This window comes from Ranitomeya imitator, chromosome 3 (genome assembly GCF_032444005.1).
Source record: "Ranitomeya imitator isolate aRanImi1 chromosome 3, aRanImi1.pri, whole genome shotgun sequence".
NCBI lineage: Eukaryota > Metazoa > Chordata > Amphibia > Anura > Dendrobatidae > Ranitomeya > Ranitomeya imitator.
Window position 1 is genome coordinate 231,072,503 of NC_091284.1, and position 12,703 is coordinate 231,085,205.

Genomic DNA, 12,703 nt, shown 5'->3' on the forward strand with positions numbered 1-12,703 from the left:
CGGCAGGGTTGACGACCTTCCAGAAATTCCTGGACAGTTTTTAAAAATCGGGCATTTTTGACGGGTCCGGGATTTATTTGAAGCTGAAGAAATTTATTTGGATATTTTGAGTAACTATCACCATTTTACAGCTTACAGTGAATGCAGCTGATATCTTCTTAGAACTATGGGCTGTAGACTTATTGTATTACTCATAATCATTTATCATGGTTCTGTAATGTGTTCATAGAAAATACTGTATGTTCGTGATTTTTGTATAAGCTGTCCGGAAAAAATGAAAAGTAATAAAATTAGTTCCACAATTGGATGCGTTTAAAAAAAATGTTCCTGTGCTGAGATAATCTTATCAATGTGCCCCTGCTGTGTACTGTGTAACGGCTGTGTTTGACTGTACAGTAACATGAGATTAGCCCAGAAAAAAACGAAAAACCCTTTTGAAATGTAACTTTTAATTATTTCAATTAAGACCCAAGATAGGAGTGTATCATAACCCATCTCCTATTATGTCACACTCCTATCTTGGGTCCCCTGATGACCCCGATAATGGAAGGGGGCGAAACGCATAGGGATAAGGGACATCAAAAAACTGGGAACTAATAAAACTAAGTGATCCATTGCAACATTGTTATTAATAAGGTTGAAGGAAGACTTTAAGTCCATCTAGTTCAACCCATAGCCTAACCTAACATGCCCTAACATGTTGATCCAGAGGAAGGCTTAAAAAAACCCACATGGCAAAGAGTAAGCTCCACATTGGGGAAAAAAATTCCTTCCCGACTCCACATACGGCAATCAGACTAGTTCCCTGGATCAACGCCCTATCAAGGAATCTAGTATATATAACCTGTAACATTATACTTTTCAAGAAAGGCATCCAGTCTCCTCTTAAATTTTAGTAATGAATCACTCATTACAACATCATATGGCAGAGAGTTCCATAGTCTCACTGCTCTTACAGTAAAGAATCCGCGTCTGTTATTATGCTTAAACCTTCTTTCCTCCAGACGTAGAGGATGCCCCCTTGTCCGTGTCTCAGGTCTATGATTAAAAAGATCATCAGAAAGGTCTTTGTACTGTCCCTTCATATATTTATACATTAAAATAAGATCACCCCTTAGTATTCCTTTTTCCAAAATAAATAGCCCCAAGTGTAATAACCTATCTTAGTATTGCAGACCCCCCAGTCCTCTAATAACCTTGGTCGCTCTTCTCTGCACCCGCTCTAGTTTAGCTATGTCTTTCTTATACCCCGGAGACCAGAACTGTACACAGTATTCTAAGTGTGGTCGAACTAGTGACTTGTATAGAGGTAAAATTATGTTCTCCTCATGAGCATCTATGCCTCTTTTAATGCATCCCATTATTTTATTTGCCTTTGTAGCAGCTGCCCGACACTGGCCACTGAATATGAGTTTGTCATCCACCTATACACCCAGTCTTTTTCATTGACGGTTTTGCCCAGTATTTTCCATTTAAGCACATAATTATACATCTTATTACTTCTACCCAAGTGCATGACCTTACATGTATCCCCATTAAAGCTCATTTGCCATTTATCAGCCCAGGCTTCTAAATCCTCCTGTTATATAAAATTGTCCTCCACTGTATTGATTACCCTGCAGAGTTTAGTGTCATATTCAAATATTGAAATTCTGCTCTGTATGCCCCCTACAAGGCCATTAATAAATATGTTAAAAAGAAGAGGGCCCAATACTGACCCCTGTGGTACCCCACTGCTAACTGCGACCCAGTCCGAGTGTGCTCCATTAATAACCACCCTTTGTTTCCTGTCCCTGAGCCAGCTCGTAACCCACTTACACATACTTCCCCTATCCCCATTGTTCTCATTTTATGTATCAACCTTTTGTGTGGCACCGTATCAAAAGCTTTTGAAAAGTCCATATACACTACATCCACTGGGTTCCCTTGGTCCAATCCAGAACTTACCTCTTCATAGAAGTTGATCAGATTAGTCTGACAGGAACGGTCCCTAGTAAACCCATGCTGATACTGGGTCATGAGGTTATTCCTCTTCAGATACTCCAGTATAGCATCCCTTAGAATGCCCTCCAGGATTTTACCCACAGTAGAGGTAAAGCTTACTGGCCTATAATTTCCGAGTTCAGTTTTTGTCTCCTTTTTGAATATTGGCACCACATTTGCTATACACCAGTCCTGTGGTACAGTCTGTTATGATCAGGTGACCTTGGAGCAGCATGAAAACTTTCACTGGAGTAGGTGGTAACTATACAGACCGCAAACCCTGATCTAAACACCGCAACTAGAAATAGCCATGGGGTGTCCCTAACAAAACCTAGACACCTCCACACAGCCGGAGGACTAAATACCCCTATAGATGGAAGTAGGAATTCTACCTTGCTTCAGAGCAGAACCCCAAAGGATAGGCAGCCCCCCACAAATATTGACTGTGAGTAGTAGAGGAAAAGACACACGCAGGCAGGAAACAGGATTTAGAAAATGAGGCCACACTAGCTAAACAGGAAAGGATAGGACAGGATACTAAGCGGTCAGTATTAAAAATCCTTCCAAAAATATCCACAGCAGAAAATACAAATACTCCACCATCTAACTAAAGATGTGGAGCGTATATCTGCAACTCCAGAGAATCCAACAAGACTGAGAAAACACTGACACAGTCTAAGCTGGACAAGAGAAAAACAAATGAATAGCACAGAATATAAGCACACTGCATGTGTGCCACAGAAAAAGAAACAGACACTTATCTTTGCTGAATTGGCAGCTAAGCAGGAGAAGCCAGAAAGTGATCCAACACTTCACAAGAAACATTGACAACTGGCAAGGACTAATGAATCCTGCACACCTAAATATCCCAGTCAGAACTGCAATCAGCAGATACACCTGGCCAGGACTGCGACTCAGAGACAACTGCATTCCCACCTACAACCACTGGAGGGAACCCAAAAGCAGAATTCACAACAACAGTCCCTGTTATTAAGGAATCTTTAAAGATTAAAAATAAGTCTATCAATGACAGTGCTTAGTTCCTGCAGTACTCGGGGGTGTATCCCACCCGGGCCCGGAGATTTGTCAATTTTAGTGATTTGTAGATGCTCCCGTCCTTCCTGCTGGGTTAAGCAGGTGACATTTAATGGGGAATTTTTGTTATCACTGATCATATTGTTTGCCATGGGATTTTCTTATGTAAATACTGAAAAAAAAAAAAAGTCATTTAGTATATTGGCTTTTTCCTCATCCTCATCCACCATTTCACCCAGACTAATTTTAAGGGGGCCAACACTATCATTTTTTAGTTTCTTACTATTTATGTAGGTAAAGAATATTTTAGGATTATTTTTACTCTCTCTGGCAATGAGTCTCTCTGTCTCAATCTTTGCTGCCTTGATTTGCTTTTTCCAGAATTTATTTAATTTTTTGTATTTAATTCCTCATCACTACCTACTTCCTTTAATTCTCTAAATGCTTTCTTTTTGTACCTTATTGCGCCCCTTACAGCTCTATTTAGCCATATTGGTTTCCTCCTATATCTAGTATGTTTATTCCCATACGGTATATACTGTGCACAGGTCCTATCCAGGATGCTAATAAACGTCTCCCATTTTCTTTGTGTATTTTTATGTCTCAGGATATCGTCCCAGTTAATTGCACCCAGGTCATCTCTCATCCGTTGGAAATTTGCCCTCCTGAAGTTTAGTGTCCTTGTAACCCCTCTACTACACATCTTATTAAAGGATACATGAAAACTTAGTGATCACAAAATAATATTACCCAAGTGACCCCCAACCCTTATATTTTCTATGCGGTCTGGCCTGATGGTTAATATTAGGTCTAGCAGTGCCCCCCCTTCTTTTTGGGGCCTGAACCAGTTGTGAAAGGTAATTGTCTCTAATAGCTGTCAAAAAACGATTACCTTTGCTGGAAGAGCAGGTTTCTGTTCCCCAATCTATTTCAGGGTAGTTTAAGTCCCCCATAATAATGACTTCTCCTTGAGTCGCAGCTTCATCTATTTGCTTTACGAGGATAGTGTCTGTTGCTCCCATTAAGTTTGGGGACTTATAACAAACCCCTATTAGTAATTTATTATTTTTTTACCCCTCTCCTTATCTCCACCCACAGGGACTCTACATTTCCATTAGATTCACATATATTATCATGCAGGATGGGTTTTATGGATGATTTTACCTGTAGACACACCCCACCCCCTCACTTATCTGTACGGTCATTTCTGAACAGACTATAGCCCTGTAAGTTAACAGCCCAGTCTTGGCTCTCGTCCAGCCATGTTTCAGATATCCCCACCATGTCATAATTATGCTCCAACTAAATTAATTCTAATTCCTCCATTTTGTTGGCGAGGCTTCTGGCATTAGTATACATACACCCCCCAAGCCACCCCCAGTTTCATTATTTGTGCCCAGGTCTATATCTGCACTATCTTCCTCTCCCATAAAATGATTACCCTCCCCCCAATCCCTAGTTTAAGCCCTCCTCCAACCTTCTAGCCATTTTCTCCCCCAGCACTCCTGCACCCTCCCCATTGATAGATACACATACCTCCGTGACATAATTTATGTCTCAAAGTTGGGCCATAAGTAGCCCATCAAGCAAGCAAAAACCTCCGTACCCACTCAAGCGTTGTGGGAAACACGCGAAACGCGCGTCGGGGTTCCTTGGGGGTCTACTAATACCCTAATTAGGGTCTTCCTCCTTCTGCCTGTGGTAAGTCCTCCTGGTGCTAAAATGCTTTATTTGTAATGGTAGTAAGCATGTGAGCAGGGATTCTACCCTGTTACTGTGATGCACTTTTTTGCACAAGCACTTTAAATGGATATTGACCCACATATATAACAGGGCAGGAGCAAAGAATGACCCTTGTTTGTTCATTTTCTGTCTCTTTTTTTCTGTATTTGTCCGTAATTTTAATTGATCTATTTGTGATGTTTAATGATTATTAGATTTTTTGAACTTTTAATAAAATTCATATTTTTTAATTGTACCTAATGACTCCTGTTCCTCCAAATTTATATACTTTTCCCATTGAGATGCAGCCCATCCCTAGCGTAGAACCTGTAGCCAACTGAGAAGTCGGCCCAGTTCTCCAGGATCCCAAACCCCTCCTTCCTACACCAGTTTTTGAGCCACTTATTAACCTCCCTAATCTACTGTTGCCTCTCTGGCGTGGCACATGGTACAGGCAGTATTTTGGAAAATACCACGTTGGAGGTCCTTGCTTTCAGCTTGCAGCCTAATTCCCTGAAATCATCTTTAAGGACCTTCCACCTACCTCTAACTTTGTCATTTGTGCCAATGTGCACCATGACCGCTAGGTCCTCACCAGCCCATCCCAGTAATCTGTCCACCCGATCAGCGATGTGTCGGACTCGAGCGCCAGGTAGGCAGCACACCGTTCGACGATCCCTGTCCTTGTGACAGATTGCCCTATCTGTTCCCCTAATAATTGAGTCCCCCACTACCAGCACCTGTCTGGCCTTCCCTGCTCTCCTATTTCCCTCCTTACTGTAGCAGTCCCTCCTCCGGCTTTCAGAGGACATGCTTGGCTGCAGCAGTGCTACCCCTGTACTGGCACCCTCCTCATCTGCCAACTTAGCAAACTTATTGGGGTGTTCTAGATCAGGACTAGCCTCCCTGGCACTCTTCTCTCTACCCCGCTTCCTAACTGTCACCCAGCTTGCTGCTCCACTGTCCTGCAGCTCCATCCTACCATCATCCCCTCATCTATCCCATTCAGCGTCTGCTCAGTGAGCAGAAGACTCCTCTCCATGTTGTCAGTGGATCTCAGTGTTGCCAGCTGCACATTTAGATTCAGAATCTGGGCTTCCAAATGCACAACGTGCTCACATCTCGCACAGCAGTGTGCACCCTCAACCGGCTGATCAAGGACTGCATACATGTGGCAAGATGTGCACTGGATGGCATTAACAAGAGTGGAGCACATTTCCTAATGGGGATTGCACCCGACAGAAAAGTTAGATAAAAAAAAAAATAAATGCAAAGTATTAATAAAATACAGCTAGCAATTCAGTAATTCCTCCCTTGGAAACTCCCTGAATCCAAAGTGACTGAATCACAAGTCACACACTTACCGCCGTTCTCACTTACGCTAAGGTCACACTCAGCTCCTTCACACTCGCTAAACTGGAGATTTAAACAGATTTTTTTTTTCCCTCAGCAGCAATCCACCTTGCTGTTCAATGCACTTCCAAAAAAAAGGATGTTGTGATGTTTTTTGCAAACAAGTGTTTTTTCTCTAATTGTCTATGATCGGTGACAAGGTATTTTGTCTGTTTAGAGCACCTTAACTGCATTGAAGGGGCTTATATGCACTTGAATTTTTATTAACTAAATGTGTTACACAAACACCTGTGGATTTACCTTAAGCACTTGTTCACTGTACTATAGGTGACACATAGCTGTGATCTAGCTACTGTGAGGGATTCCTATTTAGAATATAGTGAACTAGTAGAGGCGTCACTTAAAATTACGCAAACCTCTGTATCATTTGGCTAGTTGTTACTAGTTCAGTAATGTGCACGACTGCCATTCATAGGCACATTACTAGATGCAGCTTCCCTCATAGCCACAGCTTAGTGGTACCATAGACAATTATCTGAATGCGGTGTGTATGTTGATTTATTACTTTAGCTCTACAATAGGGGCATGCAGGGACCTTAAGGGACTGCAGACTTTGAGCGGGTGCGCCACATCGAAATTTAGGGTGCCAACCTCCGCTGTCAGGTAGGATTACAGCCAAAAGGGATCCATTAGTGCCATTGTAGGATTGCTACACTATATTTTGCTCAATTCCTCAATATTCTGTAAATATTTGATTAATATTCCCCCATTGGGAGGTGTTTCTTTATATCTCTTAACGAATTTTAAATAATTACTCTTAATGGAAATAATTAAAAGTTAAGTTTTAAAAGGTTTTTTTTTTTTCTGGTGTACGTTCTAAAGTTATACCCACTTAATACTATTTGGTTTTTCTGTCTGTACAGGAACATGATCTGATTATACCACAGCTCTTGGGCAGGGGGGGAAGCAAAAGAGGGTATACAGATAGCACAGTATGGGATCACAGCTGATTCTTTCTATGAGGTAAAGCATTTACAGCTTGTTTTCAAACATGTGTTACCTCATGGAAATCGGCATCTGTGATCCCATGCTGTAATGTCTATATACTCTCTTTTGCGTCCTCCTGTGCCAAGGAGTTGTGGTATGATGAGACCACGTCCCTGTATGGTCAGACACAGCCATTACACAGTACATAGGAGGGGCACATATATAAGATTATCTCACCACAGGAACATTTTTTTTAACACATCCAATTGTGGAACTTACTTTATCCTAGCTTTAGGGAGTGTTGTGGTCATTTTTGCTAAAAAGTGTTTTTTGGTAAAATCACCAGTCTGTTGATGCCAACTTTTTTCCCTAAATAAAAAGGGCACCAACAGGCTTGGTGACGGGTCCTCCTAATCTGAGACATTGTGTATGTGCAATTAACGAAACTCTGACCTATACCATGGATTCTCATGTGGTTCTGCATGTTGATTAGAACCATTATGGTTCACAAAACGAAGTACTAATAATTCAATTGTTTGTTTGTTTTAAATAATTAAAAAAAAACCTCAAAAGTAAAATGTAATATTCCTATAAACATATGTGAATGTGTTTTTATTTCCTTATTTTATTTTTATTTTGTATTTTCAGGACATTGAAGCAACAATGAACTCTGCGCTCAATGAGCTACGGGAGCTTGAACGCCAAAGCAGTGCAAAACATGCCCCGGATGTGGTGCTGGACACCTTAGAGCCCCTAAAGACTTCACCTGTGGCTGCTCCTAATTCTGAGCCTTCTAGCCCTCTTCACGCCCAGGCCCTGAGGGACCAAGAGCCAGGTTTTCAGCGAAGTTCTAGTTCCGCCAGTGACATACCTTGTTCCTTCCGTACAGCTAAATCCGTACGTCTACCCCCCTCAAGGCCTCCTGCTACACGTCCCAAACCAGCTATGTTCCCCAAATCAAATCCGCCTGCCCCTGGTGGTGTTGGATCAACATCTGGTCAGCAGCCCCCTGACAAGTCTTGCCCGGTGTGATTCCGGTGACTTGGGGCCACCACTGTGAATTCTTCTAGAAATCTACAATGTGTACATAGGGACTTCTGCTGAGGAAAATGTGCAAGCTGATGGAAGTAAGAGCCCTAAACTAAAGGCTGAAAGAGGAAATCTATGAATGGGTCCAGGACCAATTGGAAACAGGAATTTTCGTTTTTTGTGTTGTTTGTCTGTTGATTTCCATTGGTCTCGTGTGGGATCAATTTGTTCTTGACAGTCTTGACAATTAGTGGCACATTTACTGGGAACTCTAAGCTGTCTCAATGAAATATCCACTTTTGTCAACATCGATCGGGTTGGTTGTTCTTTCTTTTTTCACAAAGGGCTACTGTATGTCTAAACAAGCATTTCACGGGTTACTAAAACTGAACACTAAATCCAGTCTTAACAATGAATGCTTTGAGATTAATGTTTTCCCTTAGTAACTAGCAGCATTGTGTAAGTTACATACATCATAACACATATCTAAGAAGCTTGCAGCAAAAAGCTCTTCATGTACCTGCATGAGAAGAGCAAAATTGGCACAGTCAGAAAAGAAAGGGGTTACAGGTGCTTATGGAGGGTACATCATATACAGATTTCTCTTATTCTTTGGTAAAGGGGAAATTAATCAATTTTAAGAGACATTCTAGTGGCGATTCTGATTAAGTTATTAATGAATCTACGATTTTTTTATTTTTTTCCAAATATATGGTATAGTCTTTTTTTTTTTTTTTTTTTTTTGTGTGTGTAGGTTAGGAAATGGTTCTTTACCCCAGTTATAATAAATCAGCACCATTACTAAAGAAAGGATGGCATATGGAGTATGTCACTGATTGTTCATATTGATCCTTAGTCTTTGCACTTGGAGAGATAAGGGCGTCCATTAGAGGAACTATTATATTGTTAGTACCCTGACTACATGTAATGGTGGTTGATTATTTTATGTTCCCTTTAATGGAGAATTAGGTTTTTGGGGTTTTTTTTGTTTGTTTTTCATTTTTACATTCCATTGTAACATAAAATTGAGATATGTTAATATCAATTTCTTTGAGTAATTGGTGCCCTAGGTTTCATTACATGGACTTTGCCAGCACTAAATGACTGTTCAAACCAAGCACTCATTGTACCATTGACTTGCCAAATGGCTCAGTGTACCTTCCCAACTAGTTTTTTTTTTTTAATCTCTGCCACACTCTTGCTTTATTGGCATCTGTAGTTTTACCAGAGCCAGAGAAGGGTGGAGTATGGTAGATAGAAACCAGACAGGTGCACTGAACCACTTGGCTACGCACAGGGTGCACCAACTGCATGCGCTTTGATTGAGCAGTTATTTTGTGCCAATGGACCTCTTGTAAGGAACACCCAATCCAGCTACCTGTCTATATAATGTAAAACCAAAGTGCTGACAGAATCACGCAGCCAAGTAATCTATAGTGCCAGGTTAGCTAACTGGCAAGTGAAAACTAAAGACTTGGGAAAGAGTAATGGAGTGCTGCGACACTAGTACTCTTTCATATATGGTAATTCTTACCAAAAAAAATAGATGACGTCCCTCTGATTAACTATGGGCAATAACCTGATCAGTATTTATCCCTAATAAAGTGATAATCAGTATTTATTGATTAATAAAACACTAAGGGTATTTTTTCCCTGGGCTAAAACCATTGTGCATTTGTTACGTATTTCATTGTGGGTTAGTTAGATATGTCACCCATTGCATTGCAAAGGGTGAAATCAGAAGCTCGAATAAATCAGTGGATTCTCTGTATAGCCTGTGGCTAGGATTTTGTATAGTCTCATCCACCATGTAATACACAGTGGATTTTTCCATCTATGAGCACATACCCTATGATCATTTCTTCCAATTACGGTAGCTATCCCCTGACTGCTGAGCAAACAGGCCCAGATCATGTTACACTTGAAAATTCTTGGTTAAAGAGTTTTTTTGAAAACTAAAGTAAAAAAAAAAAAAAGAAATAATGGTGTCGGAAACTTGTCGAAGGTCTCGCTACAGAGGGGTAACTGATCTTCAGCTTTAGTACATCATTTTTTTTTTTTTTATAGTCTTCGTAGATTTTACGTATCAGGTAATAACAATGTATAGCAAATAACGGATCCATTAATAAGTAAAACGTGTTACAAAGAATAACGGAAGCGGCAAGGCCTTTCTTCTCAATGTGCAATGACGGCGCGAGCTTCAGCTGACCTGAAACTTGACAGTATTTAATATACCTTCATGCATGGTACAAAGCATGCGATTCCTGCTGGGTAATGGCCAAAGAGCGGGGGCAAGGTCTGTAATTGGCATAAGAAGCAGAGCACTTTGCAGCAATACAAGAACATGCGGTTCATCCATGTGAAATGTCTTCATGGACTTATTAATGTTTTGTCTCGGGGGTCATTTTTATGCCTGTGGCATATTCAGTAGCCTTTTTTGTATCTCATTTAAGCCTTTACATTACCAAGAAGATGAATTGTGGTGAAGAGCCTGGTGAACTTTTGCAGTCCTAGAATGGACCTTCTATTGTAGCAGGACATTGGAGTGTGCGCTATCCCTATCTACTTCCAGAGAGAACATATCTCCCTTTGATTACTTACGGGTTGCAAATCAGTCTCCTGTGTAACGCAGTCTCACTTGTTCTTGTTCCAACTCTTTGCTGGTGGTGTGACCGAAATGACGCTCTACCATGGTGCCACCAGTAAAGGAGATCAGACCAGCGTATGTATGTGTGTGTGCGCATTTAGGAGAACCGAGCACGGACCTGATTCAGTGCTCTCTTGCAATAAGCCGGCACTGTACGACTGCTTTTTCTTTTTTTTTTTTCCGTTATGGCACTTTGACCACTGATACTAGAATATATGTTTATGGACAGTGTTTCTCTGGGAACCGTGTCAGTTATACTCATGCTGTCTAGGAGAATGTATGCATCACATATGTAACACCACGTGTATAAACTGTCATTAAAAGTGGTCTCCTTATCCTTTGAACTACATGTTATAGAGAAAAGAGGAAAAAAATAAGCAGCATTTTCACAACTGGAATAATGTATGTTCATTTTTGTGCTTTGTATTCTCCAAAATCCCAGAAGGAGGGAGGAGAAGTTATTGTGGGACTCCTCAATAAATTGTGTTTTTAGATAACAGGTGAGTTGGGTTCTCATTTACATGACACCATGTATGACAGATTCTAGATTTGTTTTTTTGTAATAATGAAACCTCATTGAGTTAACTTTGTGTCAACCAATTATATGGATTATTGGCCTGGCAAATGTGCGGACTAAAAAATGGGTGTACACTGCGTTTTTTTGTTTTTTTTTGGGGGTGGTCAAAAATGAGTCTAGCGGAAACTGCTTCTGTAAACGCTCCTTCCTGGGAGTTTTTGGAAGAGTTTTTAATTTCCTTTAGAAGTGTTTTTAAATTGTTTTGTAAGGTTAAAGGGTACCTGTCACCCCCAAAATCGCGGGTGAGGTAAGCTCACCATCATCATGGGCTTATCTACAGCATTCTGTAATGCTGTAGATAAGCCACCGATGTAACCTGAAAGATGAGGAAAAAAAGAGGTTAGATTATACTCACCCAGGGCCTGTCCTGCTCCAATGGGTGTCTCAGGTCCAGAACAGCGCCTCCCATCTTCATTCCATGACGTCCTCTTCTGGTCTTCACGCCGCGGCTTTGGTGCAGGCATACTTTGTCTGCAAAGTACTGCAGTGCGCAGGCGCCGGAAAGGTCAGAGAGGCCCGGCGGCTGCGCACTGCCGTACTTTGCTCTGCCCTCAACAGGGCAGACAAAGTACGCCTGCGCCGGAGCCGCGGCGTGAAGACCAGAAGAGTACGACATGGAATGAAGATAGGAGGCGCCGGAGCGGACCTGAGACACCCATTTGACAGGACCGCCCCTGGGTGAGTATAATCTAACCTCTTTTTCTCCTCTTTCAGGGGTTACATCCGGGGGCTTATCTACAGAGTTACAGAATGCTGTAGATAAGCCCCTGATGACGGTGAGCTTACCTCACCATCGATTTTGGGGGTGACAGGTTCCCTTTAAGATCTTGCACTGTGCAAAGAAAAAAGCATGGTTTTACAGTTCTAGCATTGTGGATGATATTCAAAGAAATCTTATGCCCAATGTACTTCTTTTTTACAAAGTGTAAACTTATCTGTAGTGTGTATAAAATATGCATTTCTCTTGCGGGTACACGGAATTATATTGTGCAGATTTTCCACGTAGAATTGCATAACATGTAGCTAGGCCAGAGGTAAAAATACCTATACGCTTCTTTAGTGTGTTTCTGCTCTGGAAATGTACTAAAAAGCCAAATAGGAAGTCCAAAAAAAAAAAAAATCAAAGCTACTTTATTTAAAACAGGACATACCAGAAAGAAACAAGAACAGCACCATCAAATATGTGATTAAAATGCATGTAAAACAACAACATTGGAACAACACAAGAAAAGAGAAAAAAAAATCAAATTGGACATTATTTTATACAAAACACCCAAAATGGGCCAGATAAAATTGTTGGCACCTTTTTCAAAAATTTGGGTAAACAACTTTGTTTCAATCATGTGATGCTCGTTCAAACTCCCCTGTGG

At 41.0% G+C, this 12,703-nt stretch overlaps 1 protein-coding gene across 1 annotated transcript in view; it reads left to right on the top strand.

The window, feature by feature from the left end:
- Window positions 1-11,253, top strand: part of SRGAP2 (SLIT-ROBO Rho GTPase activating protein 2) — a 176,383-nt gene extending 165,130 nt beyond the window's left edge. Inside the window, exon 23 of the mRNA XM_069756261.1 lies at window positions 7,729-11,253. Within this exon, the coding sequence (XP_069612362.1) occupies window positions 7,729-8,112 (384 nt within the window). The 3' untranslated portion in view covers window positions 8,113-11,253. The remainder of the gene's footprint in view (window positions 1-7,728) is intronic.
- Window positions 11,254-12,703: the final 1,450 nt, after the last annotated feature.